The 22,899-nt window shown below is 48.1% G+C and overlaps 1 protein-coding gene across 8 annotated transcripts in view; it reads right to left on the bottom strand.

Moving 5' to 3' along the window:
- Positions 1–22,899, bottom strand: part of VPS13D (vacuolar protein sorting 13 homolog D) — a 255,002-nt gene that overhangs the window by 31,650 nt on the left and 200,453 nt on the right. For all 8 annotated transcript variants that reach the window (XR_006383119.1, XM_044237192.1, XM_044237194.1 and 5 more), the window contains 2 exons: positions 19,001–19,133; positions 15,778–15,973 (listed from right to left, as the gene is read on the bottom strand). Coding sequence is in view for 7 of the 8 variants with exons in the window: in XM_044237192.1 (XP_044093127.1) it covers positions 15,778–15,973; positions 19,001–19,133 (329 nt within the window). In the remaining variant the exon portion in view is untranslated. The remainder of the gene's footprint in view (positions 1–15,777; positions 15,974–19,000; positions 19,134–22,899) is intronic.

Genomic DNA, 22,899 nt, shown 5'->3' with positions numbered 1-22,899 from the left:
ACGCGGCCCTCCTTCCCTTTGTTCGGTCCTGTAAGCGAGCCGTGCTTTGGAGGACGGCAGGGTTGTTAGTTCAGGCACTGACTGTTTGCTCATGACTGAAATGAAAGAGTTCAGTGGAAGGGCAAAAGGACAGCCCAAGTGTAAAACCCCATCCCAGCAGGCCCTGGGCCCTACGTATAGGCCCGGAGCTGCTCCCGGACGGATGACTGCACTTTGTTCTCACGAAAGCGAAACCTTCAGTCTGATCCGTGCTACGGCGTCTACAGAACGGCAGCCAGGCCTTCCTGGGGCGCACCTCCACACCAGTGCGTGGATTCGGGGATACCGTGGGGGGAGCCTGCCCTTCCCAGAGCCGAGACGTTAAAAGGAGCCACAGCCCACGACCATACTCGTCTCCCCAGGTCCCGCACGGGATGGGACAGCAAACGCAGACTCGTAGCTAGTCTTACTTTATAGTCAAACAAGAAAAAGTAAACTGGTTTCCCAGTCCTTGGCTACAAGGCTGGATGCATGGGAGGGAGGCAAGCAGGGGAGAGGTCTGGGGTCATGGACTCATACAAGAGAAGTCCTATGCATCAGACCTGCCGCGTCTGCCCACGTGCTCTGCCCTTGACCTTAAGCATCTCTGATTAGTAGATAAAGGGTTGAACGATCGAAGGGGGCACCTGCAGCTCACTTCAGAGGAGGCCGTCTGACGGCTGGAAAGGGGGTCACGCCAGAGCTGAATCCGGGCTCTCCAAGGGGCGAGCTGCAGATCCGTGGTTCCTCGGGTGAACCTGCGTGGTTTGTCATCTGTTGTGCCTCCGCGGGTCCACCTCTTCGTGAGGCTACTGGGAGCCCGCCATGATGATCCGAACTCTTCTAACCCAAGTCCAAGCATAAGAGAGCGAGAAGGAGTAAGAGGAACGGCGGGGGGGGGGGGACCCTAAGCCAGAAACTAAACCAAAGACATGCTGAGAGGAGCAGGTAGGAGAGCCTCTGAGCGGAGTCGCTCTGGATTCAGAAGCGCTTTCCTGCCAGTCTGGTCCTTTTGGCCACTGTTCAGCAGAACTAGGCCAGGGCCCAAGTGTGTTTAGAAATGAAACCAGAAATCTCACACGAGCAAGAGCATCTACTTCTTTGGTGGCGTCTAGTAAGGCCAGTGTCTGGTCCGAATGAGGACTAACCACGTATTTATTTCTGAATGAACTGTACACACATCTTCGTGTTTTCCTCAAAGGTTTCCTTATCCCCTGTGCTGATGTTTCGAGGTGACCAAATGAGTCTGCTGTTCCAAAGCCCGAAGCACCTTTTTCGGTAGACAGGAGGTGCCGTGGAATGAATGGACACAGGAAACCGTCTCTACCTAGTGAGACTCCCTGGTCCTATGTTACTTCACCCACTGTATACAGTTTGCTCTGGGTTTGTAAGAAGCACAGGTTACAGAGACTACTTAAGTCTGGCAAGTGAAAGGGCAAGGAAAAGTTAAGATAGGCTAATTTAGGGAACTGTCCAGAAAAATGTGTCATCTATTCAATCTGTCTCTGGTTATTAACATATGAGTTCAGGGTTCAAGGAAGTCCTTAGTCATAACACCACCTCGCGTCTCCCGGGGCAGTCTACACAGCACCTGCACACGCCCACACCACCACACAGGTCCCATCAACGCTCACAAAGGAGGCCAGTCCCCGCTGGGTGTCGGGTGCGTCAGGTCTTCTAAAGGCGCAGTCTGGCCCACCGTGAGCCCGGATACATCGAGATTCCCTGATAACAGTAGAATCTGGAAAAGCTCACCACTGAGGAGGAGACTGTCTTACGGACGTCAACAAACTTTGAGAGCTGATACAGCGCGACCTGGCTACCCCCACTTCCTGTGGGGCTTTATCACAGGGCCACTTGGATGACTATATTTGGGGACACGTGACCATAAGTAGCCAAAGAGGCCCAACTCCAAAAACGCAAGAACGCGTGTTGCTCGGGACAAGGGTGCGGCCGCCGCCACATGAGGCCAGAGCCGCCATCGGGAGGCTCACCGCTGCACACGCGGTCTCCTGTCATTCGGACCGCCTTCTCTGCGCTCCAGGGCACTGCCATCTACGCTAGCATCGTGTGTAGATCTGAGAGGGACTAACCCGACACTAGTTTGGGCGCCAAAAGGGAACACATGTGGAATTGCTTTTTCATGCCATGCACGCCTGTTCTTGATGCAAAATTGGCTTCTATCAAGATTTTTATGTTTTGTTTTTTAAAAAACACGGATTTCTTGGGCAGCAGCTCCAAGCAGCTGCGTCACATCCAAGTGCCCCACGAAGACCGAGTTTGTGGGAAGTGGTCTGTGTACTAGGGTTTGCCCGGATGCTGTGTTTTATGGACGCTGTCCTCACACACTGCCCCCGTGGGATCTAGCCAGCCACATCTGGGGCCACTTCAGTCTTCCCAGAGGTGAAGTCAGAGGGAGGGCGGAAGCACTGACAGGGCAGCACGGCCACAGAGCCAACCCCTTGAGGGATTAGATGTAACCAACTTAAATGGTGCTAAGCCCAGCTGGGGTTCAGGCGAGGGCCAAGGGTTGCTCTGGAATATTTTAGGTACAACACTGCCTCCGATTAACCTACCGCCTTTCTATTTTTAGAAAATATTATCAAGTTTCCATACGTCCTCCTGGGCTCTTTCTTCGCCCCAACACCCGGCTTCCTCCGTGATGGCAAGGCCAGTCCACTGTGTGCCTCGGGGGGTTATTCACCTCAGCCAGGTGGACGTGACCAGCCCGGACGACTCTCCCTCCGAAGTGGGGAGACTGACCTGAGGCGCGGACCAAAGGCTGCTAGCACAAGACCACCAGGCAGAGGGATGTCAGGGCTGAAATCAGGGCTCTGGTCTCACGATGAACGACCCTGTCCTCCTGCCAAGAGGCCACGTTGCCCCCAACACCCAAAGGGAACATCCAGGTAGGTTATTTTGATCGCAGAGACATGAGTCAAGGAGGAACTGATCCTCCACAGACGGATTAAAAGAATGTGAGCTGCTGTCACTTCGACACAATAAATCAGAAGGATGTCCCACGCTGCTCTGTCAGCACCACCATTGCATCTGGGGACTAAAAATGAAATCCTGTGACTTGGATCCCCAAAATAGAAAAAAGAAAAAAAAAACCAACAAAACCCGTGGTATATCAGGATTCAATAAAAGTTAAAAGAAAAAAAAGAAAGAATCTGTCCCTGGAGCACTTTGCACATCTCATTGGGTCTGTGGGAGTCTAAGTCCCACGGGAATTGTGGGGCCCAGATGCCACGCCCCTGCCCCTCGATGCCCCGGATCCCCCAGGAAGAGCCAAAAGGCAACAGCAGCTACATTTCCGGAAACAGGACAAATGGGAAGGTGAGTTCTGAAATGAACATTTCTAAGCCAGAGGAAGCTCGTTTTCAAAGGCTCAGAGCTTTACGATACCCCAAAGTTCTCTCTCTCTTTCCTTGCACGGAAGCCACGAGATAAAGGGTGCACGATGAAAGCGATGCTTCAAGGGGCCCGTCACATCTACCCAGGAATGAAAGAAAGAGTTTTTCCTTTTAAACTCTAGCCCTGACCCCAAGAGCACTTTTTGGCTTGTTTAACAGACCTGGGGGACCCCGACCTACGCGATGACGCTGCTGGGAGGCCGTCCTGGCTGGACTCACACAGATAAGGCCGTGAAGTTCCAACAGCCCCATGGAGGGGGATCTGATTCTACAGTTCGGATCCCTTCCACCATACTCAACAGTGGACTGTCACGCGTCTGGAAAATATAACTGTTTTTGAGGAATGCTTTCCAAACCACGTAATGCTTTTAAAGCTGTTTATCAAACGAGCTGGATGAGCCACAGTGGCCTGAAACCGTCTGTCAGCTGTCACAGGGTCGCTTGCCCTGTCCCAGTTTCCGTAAGCACTCCATCATTCCCGGTCGTCCTGGCCGCGGCAGACAGCAGATGCCAGGGCTTGGAGACATTTGCTACATAACTCTTACCCGACGAACCTGGCTCCAGGACAGATTTCCATGTCATGTGGGGCTTCTGGCTGAACTCTGCTCGAACCCAGAGGCGTATCATTTACAGCAGACACTAACAATAGTTTGGGATCACCTGCTCTTCACAAGTGGGTTCAGAGCGAGTTCGTGGCCTCCGCACACCTTCTTCAAAGGGCTTCTCATCCGCAAGGGCTGGGAGCCCAGGTGAGTTCTCCCACCTGGCGACCGCGACCCCGTGACAGCAGACCTGACTTGAACTACTGTCTAGTCTGTGTGAAGGATGAGAATAGGAGGGACGGAAACCCAACAGAGCATGTGGACTTGGCATCATGGACTAGAGCAAGCGCTGAGCGTGTTCGGGGACAGAGTGTAAGTGAGCGGGAAGGACACAATCCCCGTTTCACTTACGCTCAGAACGTATTCAGGGAGAACGCAGACCCCGACACCACTTCTCGAGCCCTAACTACACGCCCCACATCAGGCAAATGATGCACGTCCCACGCGCCATCTAATCCACATGAGCACCCACGGAGGTGGGCACCGCTGTCCCCACGCCACAGGAGCGAGAGGACGCTCACCTCGGTGGCAGGAAGGGAGAACCTTGCTCCGGGCCACCGCTGACGAACAGATCCAGGGCTGCCAGGGCTGTCGCCTCCCACAGGCCCTCTGACCTTGTTTGACAGATGTGGGGACCAAACAGCGTTGCGGGAACCCCTTCCTGATTCCTGCAAACCCTTGGTTTCTTTTTACACTGGCTACCACAGTGCTACTTCCCATTTCTTCTCCAGAACTGGGGCAGATCTGTGATTTTATGTTCTTTCCACATCTCTTTCTGAAATGAGCGCTTCTCTTTGAAGCAAGACCTCTTGCCCTTGGAGTGTCAAGATAAGAAAACTTTCAGCAACTTCCCTTGGAAACTACAAAACACCCATCAGCACCCAGGATCTAAGTACAGTCGCTCACCAGCTGCCAGCCCCTCTGAATAGCTTTTATGGTTCCGTGAGGGGTGGTGACAGGGCCATGTCACTACCACGGGGTGTGCTCTTTCTTTCATGTCCCTGGGATCTGACAAGAGCCTTCTACAACCTGTTTCTTTACAACACACAGAAAGAGAGATTAAAGACCAAGACCAGACTTAAAGGTGGGGTAGGGAGTAGCAAAGACTCCTCACCAGATGCATTCTAAACCTTCCAGGGAACGAAGGGCCGCTGACTGCCCAAGCAGACGCTGTTCAGAAGCTGCTGTGGTGATTAAATGAGGTAATACATGTAGAGTCCCTAGAACAAGGCCTGCATCACAGCAAAGGTCAGAAATCATCAGCAATAACGTTATTATTTAATTGCCTGCTACCACCAAACCTCAAGAATGTTTGAGCAGAAGTAATGATACGGATTTTGGTAGAACCACATTAATTCGGAGCTACTGGTTGGATGTGGAGGGGAAAGGGCATCAAGAAAGGATGAAGGAATTAGTGAAAAGTCCAAGTTATAGGGCTTCTGATTAAATATGACAGACTGAGTCCAGAGACGTCTCTAAAGCAAAAGCGAAGGGATAAAATGGCGCATATCCAAAAGGATAAAGAGAAGGTGTCAACAATGTTGTAGAAGCCGAAAAGCAGACGGACATGTGGTGCTGAAATGTAAGCCTGAGGGAGTGGGAGCCACAGAGCAGTCAGCTAATTAGTACAGTAAACCCCACCAAATTCCAGAAAGACGGGGGGCACGGGGAAGCTCTGACGGCCTGGGGCAGAAAGGGAGGAACAGGGAGGTGAGGGTGTGTCGGGGTGGTGAAAACGGGAAGGTGGGTTAAAAGCCCAAGAAGGAGGTAGACCTGCAGGTCCCTTTCCCATCCCCTTCTGCCTGCTCCTCCTCAACAGAAGACCAGCGGCAGCAGGCCCCCCGTTACCGCTCCCCGGCTGCTCATCAGGGCCTCGGCTGTAAAGGGGAGCAGAACAGACAGTCAAGAATCACCAACCACCCGAGAACGGTCTCTGTTCATGAAGGGAAAAGACCAAAACAAACCAGTGGAAGAAAGAAACTCAGAAGAGGACGAGGGCACCAGCTCTAGAGTGTTCTAGAGTGTTCTAGAGAGCAATCAGTCTAGACAGGAGCAGGAGGCACCCGGAGGGGGGTGGGGAGGCAAATCTTGCAAGAATTGTTAACACTGATAAATTGCTCTATACATTTTTTAACTACAGAGAAGAGTTCGTAGATAAGTAATAGGCAGATAGAAAAAAATTTTTTTAAGGACTTACTAAACTTGGGAGTAAAAAAAAAAAGCTGAAAGTAAGTTAAGGGTTTGAGGATTCATTGGGAATATTCATTTAGCAAACGAAGCAAACAACAATAATCAAAGCAGTTACTAACTCCAGGGAGAAAAAAGAAACCAAAAAGGAAACATGGTAACTTAGGTAGCTTCACCGGGAATGCTGCTGACAACCATAATAATGTAAAAACTGAATACTAGTTTACCCAAAAAGGGCCATACAACTATACTGAAAAAGAAGGGGAGGGACTAGGAAATCAAATGATAGCAAGAAATAGCATTTTTTTTTTAAAAAAAGAAACACAGAGGCAAATACCTCCAAATAAAAAAAAACAGCCCGAAGTGTTGAAAGTGGTTGCCCCTGGGGGAGCAGGACTCAGAGGTAGGGAAGAGTGGGGCAGGAGACTGCTGGTTTTTATTTTCAGACATGTTGAAAAGTCTTTGACTTTTAAGCGTGGACACATATTTACTTTGACAAAATATAATTTGAAAAGATAAAAAAATGTGTTGCAATGAGACAAATATGGTCAAAGTCATAGCTTTTTAAAATCACTGTTCTTACTAGGGCAAAACCTAAATAATATTTAGTAAATACATATAAGGTAGAAAGAGTAGAGATCATTTAAGAGCTTTGAAAGAGCAGTAATGGACCTGTTAATAAGGCTGGAAAAACCACCAGGCCTCCCCAATATACAGCACCGCCAGCACAGATGCAATGCTGTGGTTTTCTAGAACAAACAGGAAATCAAGTCACTAATAAAGGGGTCCTTCAAGAAAGCTACGGGAAAACTTGCTTTAATAAGCACGTGAGACCAATTTAGGAATATTAACACAACTTGGTGATTCTCCAGAATCTGGAAGAGCATCAGAGTATTTAATTATTTAAATAAGTATTTAAATACCTAGTATTGAAGTAGTCTCAGTATTTAAGTACTCAGTATTTAAGTACAGTATTTAAGTCTCAGTATTTAAATACTCAGTATTTAAGTACTTAACGTAGCCTTATGGTAGGCTGAACACCTACGATATGGCCAGAACGCAGCAGGAGGTCAATACTTCACCAATTAAGGCATTTCTGCCATCAGGTTGCCTGTGCTTGAACCAGTGTGTTTACTACGCAACTGGGTCCAACTATCACACATTTCTAATTAGCTAAACTCAATCAGTGGGACCCCCCCAACAATTCAAACAAAAACATCAAAACTCACAGAGGCTTTCACATCTTTTCACACGGGCTACAAAAGCACTCACAGGCTCCCGCCTTTGGTGCCATAGGAGGTGGGCAGGCGTCCATTTCGAGCACCCCGGTTGTGCTGCTGGGGGGATCAGGGAAGCCTAGAGAACCGATGAGCGTTGCCCTCTGTCCATCCTGGTAGAACTCAGGGAGGTGCCACTGGATCCAAGCCGTTCTAACCCGGCTGGCCAGGCGCCCTGGGGCCCGTCCTCATAATGAGAAGCCAAGTTTGGCTTTGACTCTCCTCTGAAGTTTCCTGCAGTCCCTGGGATTTTAGGGGGCCACTGGGGTCACCCCTGGCATCACCTGTGTTTGAAGTACGTAATAGGAGCTGCCTCTTGTGTTAACGCAGAACCGCCTTATAAAAACTGCTCTCCACAAGGAGTTCAAGGGCGCTCATCCAAACACTGTGGGCTTGTCCTGCTCCACCAGCTTTGCTAGGGGAGAAAGCTGAGGTTTTGCCAAGGAAACTCTGACCTAGATATACCTTCCCCACTTCCTGAAAGAGCTCAGGCCCGTGACTGCAGGTGCCAGGGGCCGGCGACAAGAAGGACCCCGCACTTTGAAGGAACGTGCCCCACACTGCTGAAACGGAAATTTACGGGCACGGTCGGTTAAGGTGAAGGACTAAACGGGGTAAATTACTGTGACTTTCTGGTACGTAATAAAATCTTGCCAACGGTTACCTCAGGAAACCCAGTCAAAGTCGGGAGCAAACCAGGAGGGCCGACAACCGCCGGCAGGAAGCCCCGGTGCCATCACGGGGGCTCCGGCGGTTGAAGCCACATTCATCCGCCGCTGCGGCTGCGGCCGGTGCTGTTTGCCAGCAGGACGGTGGGTCATCCCCGCATTCTCGCACAGAGCATCCTTCCTGTCAGGGAATTAACCAGCTACGGCCAGCGGCGCAGCCACCGAGTCACCGACGGTGCGAAGAGTGGCGCTGTTTTACGTCTCTACAAATCTCTCTAAGTCTTGCTTAACAGAAAACAGCTGCATTCTCTTATCTGCTTCTACAGCCAATCACTGTGTGCAATATCATACACCGTGTGGCTTCGGGAAAACTGCACTGTACCCTCATTAGAGAATATCATTGTAACAATGGTTATTCAGCTATCTACCTACGTATGAATTCATATACAAATGTATAAAAATAGATCTGACCTCATGGATCCTGGGAAAGGCTGGGGTTTCCCTAGGGGTCCTCAAGCCATACTCTGAGAGCCTCTGTTCTAAAATGACCCACATGGACAGATTTTGTGCTAACGAGAAATCAGTTTCCTCTGTGTATCCAAGTAATTCACTAAGGGTATAGACTAGTACCACTGTTAACTCGATTTGAGTTTCATAAGCCCGACATAAGAAAACTCTGTTTCTTTTAGAGTATACTGTAATTAAAAGGTTTTACAAATTCAAATTTTAGTTCCTCCCATTTGACAAGTTAGTGAGAAACTTAGCAAGAATCTGTCTTTGAGAGGCGGTCTGGCAAAGAGACTAAATAAAGGTTAGGGGGCAAGGAGACTCTGGGTCCATTACAACACCCAAACTTCCCCCAAGGATTATAAACAAACTTTCCCTTGTAAAACAACACTACATTCTTCATTTAGTCCCCTGCTAGCCCACTGGTCCCCTGTGTACCTCACAATGACCTCACACCTAAAGCTTTCGGGGAGCAGGGGGGTCTGAACTCAAACCTGGATCCACTTCTCAAAGGGGATTCCAATCATATCCTGGGCAAAAAGGGACGACTCTGTAAGGGAAAACCATTACAGACGTAGGGTGGCCATCAAAACCCAAAAGTAAGTGAACTTAACACCTTTGCAGAGGAATTCCAGAAACAGTAGATGGCCTTTCATTTTTCCCTAACACACGAAATACAAATTTTTCTCAGGAAGGAACCCGCCATTTTGTCTCTCTTGAAGTTCAAAACAAAAATCTCAAACACAGTCATTCTGGAGTTTTACAAATAAGTCACTGAACAAGGAAAGGACCTGACATGTACAACGGCTGGGTTGATTATTTAATTTTCAAATGGAAGAAACCAAAATTTGAAAGCACTTACACTTTCTTTTCTATCTTCTTTGAACAAAGACCTGCTGGTTGAGATACAAGGACTGTACTGTATGTGCCTAAATTCAGTTTATTTTTACTTTTGGAAAGAGGATTGTGCTGTTCCCATGAAGCCAGTCATCTCTGCATGCCAAAAATGGCAAAAAATAGACACTTTCCTTTCTAGAAACGATTATAATGTACCATGACCAAAAAAGTGGTTTTCTTCTTAACAGATAATCTTGCATAAAAATAAGTTATGGGATTTCAGAAATGGAAAGACTCTTCTCAAATATGTGTGTGCAGGTTTCCATATTAGGTTTTTTTTTTTTTTTTCCAGCAACAGAAACAGATCTGAGCTTTCCATTAGTTATGTTACAACGAGAGTGGCATCATTTGGAGCCTGAGTGAAAGGCAAGTATGGTATTTACAGTCTAGCAAGAGGGAAGAAGTCTGTCTTGGAAAAAATAAGAGCTCTCTGCTTGCAGTCCTGTGAGAGGAATCTTAATTTCTAAAGGCATGAAAGATGTTTCTAAACAGTGTCTTAATCTGTAACTTCATCAGCTTAATCTCAGACTCGAGTGAGACAGTCTAGGTTGTGACCCGGCTCTGAATGTTGTCTCTTCTGTGGGGGTTGCTCAGAAAGAGTGCAAGAATGATCCATCTACCTTGGGGCATTCTCTGGAAGGGCCTGGTTTGGCCAGATCAGGAAGCGAGAATATACGGTTCTGACCTCATACAAAGTGTGTACAAAGGCTCTGACCTCATCCAAAGTGGCCCCTGAGGGGCCACTTTGGGACAGCAGAGGAGAGGCATGACCAGTCTCTTCCCTTTGGATGGACATGGCAATCCTCTTTCAGTGCCACTGAAATCAACCTCCTTTTCATGGTAAAGCTGGCATGTCTGCCGATGCACGGGCTGTCCCAGGCAGCAGACAGCAGGCAAGCCAACAGACAGATACGCCCAAAGGTCAGAAACCGAGCCTCAGCGTCAAATAGGTACTAGGCTCTGGCTTTTCACTCGTGTTCATATACCTGTCTTTCCATCAGTGCTAGGAGGGCCTAGAGGACTCATCTGGAAAGCATATCTTGTGGCTCTTAAATGAGTATGAGGAGGAAGTCTCACGATGACCTGGAGTATCTCTCTGAAGGGCTCATTTGGTAGCAATTAAAAATATTATCTTATTAAAGCATGGGATAAAAGGTAAAATTCATTTACAGGTTTAAGACACAACAGAAACCTTCCAAGCAATACTGGACTTGCTTCTGCCCCCGGATACGTGGGAGGTCAGGCCACGCTCCTCTGCCTTAGGTGAACACTGCTGGAAAAAACGGACAGCGCTGGCATAGCCTAAAAAAATTTTCATTTTTATTAAGATTTTTACCTCTGAAAGTTCCCTGAAGGCTCAGTTCAAACCAGTTCTGCTGAATGTGTTGTATGCATTACCGAGAAGAGCAAACGGCTGCTTTCGGGGCAGAATCATTATAAGCAGCATTTCCCAACTGGGTCAGAGAGTAGTGAAAGCATTTCCTAAATTCCCTTCGTGGACCTTTTTCTGACCCGTCCAACCCGACTGCATCCAGGCTCTTGTGACCTACGAGGGTCTTCCCTTCCATCTCGGAGAGTCATAGGTACAAGGCAAACACTGTAACAAAAGGGACTGTTCCTTCAGAAGATCTGCTTCAATTTCACATCCAGGAGACCATGAATGGAAAGTGTCTTGAACAAATTTTGGGTGGTGTCTTGAGACTGTTTGTACTGCAAAACTCAAATATGCCCATCATAAATCTTTTCTAGGACATCAACCGAAAGGTTACTTGAAAGCCTTCAGAGCAACTGGAATTTACATCTCTGTGCACAATACAGGGGTCCCCGGATTCCAGAGCATGACCAGGATCCTGATGGCTATATTCTTAAGCACTGATCTATCATTATCCTTCAAATTCCCCAGTTCTTCCTTATCGAACTTAAATAATGAGATAAGCTCTAACACTCCTGAGCTTTGCTAAATTAGTTTAAATATTTCAAGTTCTGCCAGCTCCCACTTTCCTCTCCATTTTGGGTCTTGACTAAAAAGGTGAAGAAATATTTTGGCGAAACCTCAGGGCCCAGCTTCATAAATCTTCATACTTTCCTAAAATGTCTTATAACCCAAAGCCCACAACAGATAGTATTTAGAGAAATAAAGAGGCAAATAAATAGCTCAGAGTTCAACACTCCCCTTTTCAATGTTATTTTTGCCTTCTGCTGGGCAAGGGCTGCCCCTGGGTCTCTGCAGCTTTCTACCATCCAAGTATCTTCTCAAATACGACCATCGACTACCACCACACACACAGGAGCTGGGCAGGCAGCCAGAGGGTACCCTGCTTTGGCCTGACCCATTTGAAGGGCAGCAGGCTTTTCTGTGGCTTCCACGGACCACAAATGTGGCTGCCAGCAGTACCATTTTCATGAACTTTACTTGGGAACAGACAAATGTGGCCCCATACACGTAGACTGGAAGATGCGACCTGAGCCAGCACAAAGTTGCCTTGGAAAAGGCTTCTTATTTCTGTTCCAAACCACACATACTTGTCCAGTTAACGAATGCAGCAGGGGATACTAGTCTACAATATTCATGCGGAGGCCAAAGGCTCTGCTGTCCTCCGCCCTCTTCTCCCCCAACCCCCACCGGCCTTCCCAAGAACTGTCAGATATGGCATGGCAATTTCAGGGAAAAGTCAGGTGACTGTCTCTTCAGAATGCCTGCACACTCTACCAAGGAGAGGAACTTGGAAGTATTTTAATCTAAAAGTACTCAAGGAGGGGGGCTCCCTATAAATAAAGTCATGTTCAAATAAACACAAAGAGGAGCCAATATTTCCTGTAAGGCCACTTTTAGGAGGGATTACTGGAAGGAATATTCTTTCACAGTTTTATGGCTTACTTTGCTATCATCTGCTTAAAATTTGAGTCATTTAAAACATAGATGCTAAGATCTAAGCCTTCACTTGGATGAAATAGTACAAAGGAAGCAGAAAGTCTCATTCCAAGAGCAAACTCAGAGGCAGAACTCTTGGACTCCTGGGTTCTATTCCTGGCTTGGTCCCTGGGCTCAGGTCAGCCCTCGGTCAGAATCTCACTTCTAATCCCTTCAAATCATTTGTTAGTCCCTGTTGTCTAAACAGTGGGGAAAAACCCTGAGTAACACCCCTGGATCCTGTTCAATCAACTGGGATGGTTGGAGATGGTTCTAACTCACTTCCAAGAAATCAGGGTGATTTATCCCCTGGTAGAACTCGTGTGTTCCTAAGAGATCACACTGTCATCAGAACGAACCCTCAAGGCACCGGAACATTTCTCCACCTGCAGGGATCTCTGTGCTTCTTTAATGTGACTTTCAAAATAGGGTCGTCCGGCATTTTATAGTGTTCCTTACAGGACCCACAGGAAAATAACCCTGGTTAGGCTTCAGATCTCTGAGAGAGGGAATGAACAGATAAGTCTATCTAGCCCCGATTTATAGATGGCAAAACTGAGGCTTAAAGAGGTGGGGGGGGGGCTTAAGGTAAGAGGGGTGTTGGGACCTGCTGTTTTCCAGGCCAAGTGTTCTTTTCTAACATAAGGATACTCAGTAATAGCCTAGTTTGGGACCCAGACAAATGGATGGAGCAAAACTGGTCAAAGTGTTTCAGCAGAAGCTGTAATGTCTTTTCAGTGCAATAAAGGGTCAAGAGGCAAATCTCTTTGAGGCTCCCAATTAGATGATTAGATGACCCAGCACATACCCCACTCCCCTCTGGCAACTCTGGCCACGGCTCTCCCACCAGGGGCTCCTCTGAGAACAGAGAGGAGATGTAGAAGCTTTCTTGCCCCTCCCCGACGCTCCCAGGTCCCCAGGCTGATGACCACCTGGCTGCTTCTCTCTTCCCACAGTAGCTTTTGTTTCTAGGCGTGAAGGGCTACGGAGAGAGCTAGTCCTGCAGATTTGCAGCCGGACTTCAGACGGAATGCCTGATTACTGTTTGTTTTCAGGCACACTGCTTAGCCTCTCTGGACCCCCTTGACCTGGAATGTGATTCTCTCTTCCCCTCACCTGGCCAACCCCCACCATATACTCGGGCTCCATCCTAACTAGCACTTCCCAGGGCCCTCCGTGGCGCAAGGGACAGCACATTGGACCTCGGGACAGCACCGCCCTCGAAAAGCCTTTCTTGACCCCGCTGACCACAGGTTAGCCAACCTCCTTCTCCCCTTTGCCTTCTCCAATTACATGGTCTCGCAGCACCCTATAAATCTCCCGGGTCATTTATCACAATTTTAGCAAGAAATAATTACTATGATTATTTGTTTTATGTTTGCTTCCCCGGGAGACCAGGGGAAGAGCAGGGCCAGCTTGGCTTTCCGCTAGATTCCCGACCCCGAGGCCTTAGAAAATTTTCAATCAATATTTACTGACTAGAAACAACTGCGAGACCGGACCCACCGGGCAACACGGAGCGGAACCGGCTGCGTCAGCACCGGACAGCCCGGAAACTAAGGATACCTGGCTTTTTGCGGTAACCATTTTGTGCTTTTCTTACGCTCCGAAAAAGAAAAACAAAACTTTATCAAGACTTCCAAACTGATACTGTGTAGAAAATCCGTCATTTCCTTCTGCTCAGCGTCACTGAAGTTCCTAGCACAAGATGGTATTTTTAAAAAATGAAACACATACCTCAGAACCCCTTTTGAAACAAATCACCCAATCCCTTGGCCACTTTGGGATTTTACGAAAAAGGATGTTTCTTTTGGAACTCTTAGGGGTCTCCTGCTTTACTCACTCATCGTTAGGTCTTACTGTCCTAACAAAATAGTGGAGGTGGACTTTGGGGGCTTCCAGCCAATCCAGAAAAACTAACTGGAAATACTTTCAAAGTTTCCCTACTGCCCCTCCCCCCAACTTCATAAATGCTTCAAAAGATACTCAAGGATTGTTTTAGCTCTGTATCTGAGAATAGAATGTAACCTAACTAAAGTAAACTCTACAGATCCTTTTTTAAAAAGCAGCTGCTTCCAGTTGGAAGACAGTCTGGCAGAACACATTACATGGTCCCAGTCGACAATCTTAAGCATTTCCCCTGCAGTAATGTGTCATCAGAAAGGTTTCCTGGTGACAGACACATGGATTCTTTTTAATTGGGGACGATTTCACTTCAAATCCTATTCGAGGGAGCGATAGGGTGTGGACAAGGCCCAGGCCCTAGACATTCTAAAAGGGCACACTAATTCACTCAGGGAATATCTTTTAACCAGGGAGCAGCAAAATCCTTCTGGGCTTAAGTGGCGTCCAGCTTGGCTGGGAACTGTAACATTCATTATACCCTTTGTTGATAAGATCCCCAATTAGTCACTCAGAAAAAGGAAGGCTCAAATAGGCTACTAACATGAAAAGCTATGTTAAAGTAGTCAGAGTCTGTGGGCTGTGGAGCCATGTGGGCTAACCCTGATTTCCCTTCCCAGCTGGTATCAAGGCAAGATAACATCTCACAGCAGAACAGCCAACCTGCCTGGGGAATTCCTTCATGAGGCTGGGGGACTGGCCGGCATGTCCATGTGGAAGGAGGACCAAGAAAGGACACTCACGTGGTGAATCGCAACTGCTGGGATTCCAGAACATGCCATGGAGCCCAGGAGCCAGACACAGCCTGCAGTCAGACAGTTTTCTTAATGGGCATGTGTGTGTGTGGGGGGTCTTGTTAGTTTGGTGAACAGGGGAGATCTGTAAGGGTGTGATCCTATTTCTGACCCCTCTAATGAAAAAAACCATTTTATATATAAATAAATTACAGACATAGGTATAGATAGGCAGATACAGGAAGAATTCATGCCAGATCTGTGTGCCTTATTTTCATGTATTTGTATTAGGCAGGCCAGAAATTTAAGATACATGTTTCAAGTTTTAAAAAACTGCATCACTGAGCGCCTGGGTTGCTCAGTGGGTTAAGCCGCTGCCTTCGGCTCAGGTTGTGATCCTGGGGTCCTGGATCAAGTCCCGCATTGGGCTCTCTGCTTTGGCAGGGAGCCTGCTTTCCCCCGCACCCCCGCCTCTGCCTGCCTCTCTGCCTACTAGTGCTCTCTGTCTCTCAAATAAATTTAAAATAAAAAACCAAACTGCAACATTAAGGCAGAAAGTATACGACTAAATGCATCAGCATGGATCAGGAGAGGCAGCAAACCTGGGCTGGTGCAAAAGTGATTCCCACTCCTCCACGCCCCACCAATGACCACTGACCTGGGGCCACTGAGCGTGGCTGTGTCTCTCACTGCCTGGGCTGTTTCTGATGCGAAATCCAGGGCACCTGCCACTGGTTTGGTTACAGTGCCAACAAGCCCTTTCCCAAGGCCAGATATGAAACCGCTGACGCCCCCTTCCGTTTTCACTCCTTCCACTGTCGAGGTGATCACACTGGTCAGTCCACCGATGATACCTAGTGGAAAGGACAAGGGCTGTTGTAATCTGGCCGAGGACAAAAGCAAAAGCATTTGAAGTCCAACGCCATCAATTCCGTGCCCCTGCCAAGGTGACTTAGGGGCATTCTGTCAGCCTCTCGAGAGGCTCTAGGCGGACCAACTCCAGGTGGGAACTGGCAGACTCAGACCGGCCCGCTACGCTTAGAGTCTGAGAATATAGATTACGCGTTAGTCTGAAGTGAAGTGTGTCCTAGTTAACAAAACAAAACAAAAAATCAAAGAACACCTAAGAAGTTAATAGTGGTTCCTCTCCAGTTCCTGAGTGTGGGAAGCAAATGGGCAATCGGGAGACTAAGCAGACAGAAGGACTGAATCAACACACTAGCATATCGTGGCCCTTAGGGAAAGTTGGGGTCCCATAAATATAAGGCAGAGGGAAATAAATACAGATACTCGGTTTTCCAAGAACACTGTATGACTGGCCAACCCCAGACATTTGAAATGGGGTAAAAGCTACTGCACACTTTGCTGAAATCAGGTTTAGGCGATCAGAGCAAGTCATGAGGCCTTGATGAATGGTTCCCCCCCCCCATCCCCCCGCCAAAAAAAGTTGCTAAAACCAGCCAGGACTCTCCATGGAGTCTCTTCAGAAGACCAACCTAGGTCACAAAGACATTCCAAACGTTTTGAAAGTTGACAGCAATGATCTTATAGAGCATGAGAAGTGGCCAGAAGTTGGCAGAGGCTGGAGAGGACACAGACATCACAGGCAAGAAGCGGGGCCCTGTCCGGGGAGCATTTCCAGGATGTGTGCCAGGGACACTCACAGCATGTTTACCCTTGGACGGCAGGGGCACGAGGAAGCGCTCTAGACTCTTCATCTCTAGTGAGACAAATCGGTAAAGGAAATTCCTTGGGTGAGAACGCACTAACAATCCACGTTTCTTTTGGATTCTGGGTCCATTTGCTCCAGCGAGGCCACAGCCCTCTCCCAAACTTTTGAACCAAGGTCATGGAAAGATAGACATTACCCAGCCTGGCGCAAGTGGGGCCTGCAGAGAAAACTGAGCGGGACTCCCCCATTTTGAAACTAAGGAGACTGAATGGATTCTGGTTCTTGTTATCCCTGAAGGTTTTTTTCACACCAGGCTCCTGCTCTCATGCCATCCAGGGCCTCACGTATCCTCTTCGGACGAGGCTGCCTGTTCTCGGAGATGCTGTGTGTATTGTATGGTCCTTGGTTGGAAGGGATTTTGCAACCAACCTTGAACCATCATCCATTTTCTCAGCATACTCCTGTGTCCAACCGAAAAGTGAGGACAGCTAGGCTTTCTCTCCATATTCCAAGGATGCGAGACAGACAAAGGCAATTATACATAGCAAAGCATTTTGTATTCACTAAAAACAGACAAACAAAACCAGTCCCTCCGACTCCCATGCACTATCATTACAGTTACTAGAAAGAATAATTAAATCTTTAACCCCAAATGGCTGCCCAACAATCAACTTTTTGAATCCCTAGACAGATTAATTTCAGCCAAGTTTTAGCTTGATGTCTCCTTTGGGGCTGCTCCCTTTCCAGTTGGGCAGGCTTAGGGAAAGTAAAGGCATCTTGATCCAAAACTCATGGTTAGGAAAACTGATAAACAAAAACTCTGCCCTAAACACTGTGTCCTAAGCATGAAGAGACTTAAGATTTTCTATTATTTATATTCCTCCTTCTTCCAAATGTGGATAATCAAAGCCTGGTCAGTCTTGATATGACTTCTTCTAGCTTCAGACTATTTCTGAGAATCTGGTACAAATGATGCAATTCACTAAGCATTACGAAGCAGGAGCTACAGGCCAGGTATCCCATGGGGTTCTGCACGCATAAAGGTGGATACAAAATGTTCTTTCTGCTCTCCTGACCTGCAGAGTCTATCAGGAAAGCAAGGTGCACACAGCTGCCTAGATACACAACCCAGACTGCTACATGTGATCTAATGGTCATTAATTCTAACTGGGGATCATGAAGCTGGGCAAGCATCATTTGAATTAAGACCTCTAGGTTGAACAGGACTTTGACAGGCAGGGGCAGAGGAGGGGAGGGCAGAGGACCATGAGTGAGCAAGTCCTTGGGGGTATGTATGGGCAACAGCCCAACCTTAACCCTAACCCTAACCCTAACCCTAACCCTAAGGCAGCTCTACAGTGTGGCTGGGTGACAGTGGATGGAGAAGTTGGCTGGGCTTACATTTCCAAAGGCCCCGAATGCCACACTAAGAAGTTCTTGAGAAAAACGCAACAAAAGGCGAATGAGTAGGAGTTAAGGCATTAAAGGTCAGAATTCAAACAAAGTCAGAGACTTAATACATTCATGCGATCACCTATATCTCTCGGGCACATGGATTTACAATCCTTTTGAATGTGCATGTATACAAGACTCAAAAACATATGGGCCACAAACCCAGCAGCCGGTTTCACATTCCAGTTGCCATGGAAGGAATGCTCAGTAAGCAGAAGGCAAGTTTTGAAGCAACAGTTCCGTATTCTAAAAAGGGGCCCAACTGATTACACCTTACGACACTTTGGGAACCAGAGGCAGAGAACAGGAAGGGACTGCAGTGCATGCACCATTCCGAGAGGTGAAAGCGGATGAAGACCATCACGGGCTGTAACACTTCCAACGGCCAGGAGGATAAAATAAGAGAGCCTGGAAGGAGTGCCTGGGTGGCTCAGTGGGTTAAAGCCTTTGCCTTCAGCTCAGGTCATGATCTCAGGGTCCTGGGACGGAGCCCCGCATCCGGCTCTCCGCTCAGAAGGAAGCCTGCTTCCCCCGCCTCTCTGCCTGCCTCTCTGCCTACTTGTGATCTCTGTCTGTCAAATAAATAAATAAAATCTTAAAAAAAAAAAAAAAAAAGAGAGAGAGAGAGAGAGCCTGGAAGGCTATCAAGTACACCAAGCTCCCCGGCCCGGATTTCCACTTGCAGTCGGATGGCTGAGAAGGGGACCTTGGAGGAACTGTGGTGGAAGAGCCCTTCTTCCGGGATCACGCGACTTACCATGAGCCAGGCCGTGGATGCCGGCGACGAGGTGCTCCCCGCTTGTGGCTGCATGGTATCTGATGTACTCCCGCTCCGACTGATGCCGATTGTCCATCGTTTTCCCTAAGCCGTCCGATAATGTCCCTGCAAACTGGAATGAATTAAAAACAGAAGGAGAGAGTTTTAAAGCCTCAGCACTATTTCTGCTATTTTAATTATTTTAAATAAATGCCTTGCCCTGCTCCTAACCGGGATTCGGTAAATCCCAACCGAGAGAAGAGAGATATTAATTGCTGAATTACATGTGTGATATATCCCAGGAGACTGGTTCCTGAGCACCAGACACATTCAGATTGTAGGATGCTCTACACTGATGGACACGAGGCTTGCAGAACAACTACTAAATGTCCACAGTGGCATCCGCCTTCCCCAGTTGTCTTGCAGTTTACTGAAAAATGTATCACAAAATGACGTGGGGGAGAAGAGGTAAGCGTTGGGATTCTAGAATGTTAAGGACAGAGACTCTTCGCTGTAGAAACCAGTGTGATTCAAAACAGGAAATGCAGCAAATTGTTGCTTTGGGGTTTGGGATCAAAACTTTTAGAGACATCCACTGCCCCTCAAGTAATGTCTTTTCTTTCACTTATTCAACAATTACTGGTTGGTTAGGTGCCCAGTCCCATCGGTCAGAAGGAAAAATGAAGTATATGGAAAGGTTAACAGGTTAGGTCACCTTTCATATGAAATGGCAGACTTGAACTCACGACTCCAATGCAAAATCCCCCCCCCCCCACAAATCAGAGAAAGGTCTTATTTATCCTGGCATTCTTTTACCAGAGAAGCTGTCTCATCCATCAAAGCTGGATAAAAATGACATAAAACTCTGTTTTGTCACAAGACAACCTGAAAAGGTTTAAAGTGACAGTTAATAAACCACAGGGTACTTATCCTCATCATTCAGGCAGAAAGAGGAAAGGATATCAAATATATAATTAACCTTCTCGGGAAAGATCTACCAAAACAAGTGGTTTAAGTGCCAATGACCCAAGACTAACCTTTCGGAGAACTCACAGGAATGTTATTTAGATACAGAGCTCGGTGCAAAGATTCAAGGCGAACTGCCTGCCTTGAAGACCCAATATGCTAGGTAGCCTGGACATCGGGGGGGCCCGTTTCATACTGGTTTGGCAAGGACTTTTTTGTCTTAAGGTTTTATTTATTTGAGAGAGAGAGAGCACATGAGCGGGGAGGAAGGGCAGAGGGGGAGGGAGAAGTAGACTCCCCGCAGGGCAGGGAGCCCGATGCAGGACTGGATCCCAGAACCCCGGGATCATAACCTGAGCCAAAGGCAGACACTTAACCGACTGAGCCACCCAGGCAACCAAGGGACATTTTTACAGCACCAGGCCTGAGGCTTCATGACCCAAGTGACAGGCGAAGGTGAGTTCTTGGCACAGAAGAGGGACTAGAGGAAGAACCAGCAATTCCAGGTGAAATAATGGTTTCTGGAGCAAGAGATGGGAACACTCATTGCTTTTACTCAGTCCAAATGCTTTTATGATTTAGGGCAGTGATCACTGACCTTTCTAGAGATGCCATCCCTATCATTATTTGCTTTCGGCCTTGCTGTCCCTGTCACTCTGTGTCTAATAGGAGAACTAAAGTTAATGAAAGGTTATCTCACAATTGCCTTTAGGTTGGAGACACCCTGGGATGTTGCAAGGCCGGCTCTGTGGGTCACCGGATACGGCTGTAGTCACGGATCCTGCCGGAGAGCCGCTGCAGGCCACAAGTTTGGGCATCTGACCAAACCAGAGTCTAGTGCTCCCTCAGCCATTCCAGTAGCCACAGGAGCCTGAGCGAGGGACCTTACTGTGGAGCCTCACTGTCGGCGTGTGCAGAGTGACGACAGTCCCAACGCTGCCATCCGGCAGGGTGAATCAGGGAACAGTGGGAATCAGGGAATCCAGTGAGCATTCTTACTGTTATTACTAGTCAGCTACTAGTCCAAGAAGGAACATCCTGAACCACAAAGAAAGTCTTTCGAAGGTTTAGAATTATGGTCATCTGCACTAGGCTTTTACATAAACAAAAACAAAAACAGAAACCCAAAACAAACCCCGCCTGTGTCCAGCAGATAAACACCGGCCTCCAGAATGAGTTTCTGGAGTGGTACCATCTATAAAATTACAGTGTCGGCCTTGGTGGTTTCCAAACTCCTTCCCAGCTTCGACAGCATGTGACGTGTGATCCAAGTGAGAACATCTTTATTAGGCGCTTACTGAGGGCCCAGCACAGACCGAGGTGCTGCGGAGGACACACAGCAGCCTGGGACCTACTGTCCAGGGTGACAGTTTCACCGGGAAGGTCACAGTCCCCGGCAGGGAACAGGGAGCAGTAAGAGCCGGGAACGTAAGCTGCGAATCGAGGGAGGAGAGGCAAACATGATCCTTGTTTTGGAAAGGATCGAGAGAATGAGTCCCTGCTACACTCTGAAATTATGTGCCTGCCAGTGTTCTCCGGTCGGGGCCTGGGCAAAATGCCTCTCCGTGACCAATGCCAAGGAGGTGGCAAGACAGCAGTGGGTGAGAGAGCCGTCCCCACGGCGCACCGTCTGCGTCAAAAGAGGCCCGGCGGCACCCACGCTGCACCCCGGGGTCCCACTCAGGTCTTTCCTACATCCTCAAACTCTAATTTTCCTTGAAAAGAGGTCTTTCCTTGGAAAAGATAGTTAAGTTAAAGTCCTGTCTACTGATTTCTGGCAGCTGACTAGGAAGAAATGAAAAATCCCATAATATTTTCCCCCTTAACAGAATATGTGAGAATAAAATAAGAATCATCTTATTTTTTTTAAGAGAATAATGAACTGCTCCAAACCACCCCCTCTCCGTCCACACCCTTCCCCCGCCCAACAATAAAACAAGTTCAATCCCTAAGGTTTAGGAGTCAGCCTACGCTAAGAGCGTCACTGCCAACTGACCCTGCTCCAGGACCCTCGGTTCCCCCAGCACAGCCTGGTCCTGGGAGTTCTCCGGACAAAAACACCACACTGACCTCAGGAGGATGGGGTAAGATGACCTAAGAGATCACACCTCCCTCTAAATGCTGGATTCTGCCACGGGCTTCTCAGCTGCGCGAAGGTACCCGCACCTACTCAACTCACCCAAGGACTTCTGTCTGAATTCTCACTTCCCTGTGGACAAAATAAATTATTCACCCAAGCCAACTGGACTTGTCCTTTGTCACTTGTGGGTAAATGGAAAGGGTACAAAGATATTATTCATAGGAAACTATTACCAGAATATTCACCCCTGTACCTGTGACTTTGAGAACTCAGGAAATGGGAGGTTGTTGAAATCCGTGATGCAGCCAAACTCGTACTGATTAGAGGTCAATCAGATTTTACGGGGAGAGATGCTTTATAGAACTAATCTAGAACCAGTGAGTTGAAGGGTACCGTGGTCAAAGAGGCTAGGCCCCGGGCCAGTCCCCTGGGCTTCTGAGTATGAATCCAGGGCACCGAAAGCTTGTGGCCTTCTCTCACTGTGGGAGCACTTAGTCATACTTAATTCCAACTCTCTCATTCCCTACCTCGGTGGGAAAATAAATCACACCCCGTATCTTATTTCTCCCTCAAAGATAGGGTAAGCACATGGGCTGGAGAGGGCGGTGATTCCAGTAAGCGCTCTGTATGGGTGCCCTCTGGCACAGGTCTGCTCTGAGGCGGGGAAGAGTTATTTCACCCATGACCTTGAGAGCTAGAGCACTATAGTCAGCCCAGAGCAGAGATGTCCACGAGAGCCACAGGGCCCTGTGGCAGGGACCAGCGTGGGACATCTTTTACCACCCCATCCCTGGTTCTGCCCATTTTATCTTATTTTTTAAAGATTTATTTATTTTAGGGGCGCTTGGGTGCC

Source organism: Neovison vison, chromosome 2 (assembly GCF_020171115.1).
Source record: "Neovison vison isolate M4711 chromosome 2, ASM_NN_V1, whole genome shotgun sequence".
Lineage (NCBI taxonomy): Eukaryota > Metazoa > Chordata > Mammalia > Carnivora > Mustelidae > Neogale > Neogale vison.
The sequence above is the reverse complement of the archived record's forward strand: the minus strand, read 5'-3'. Positions and strand labels throughout refer to the sequence as shown.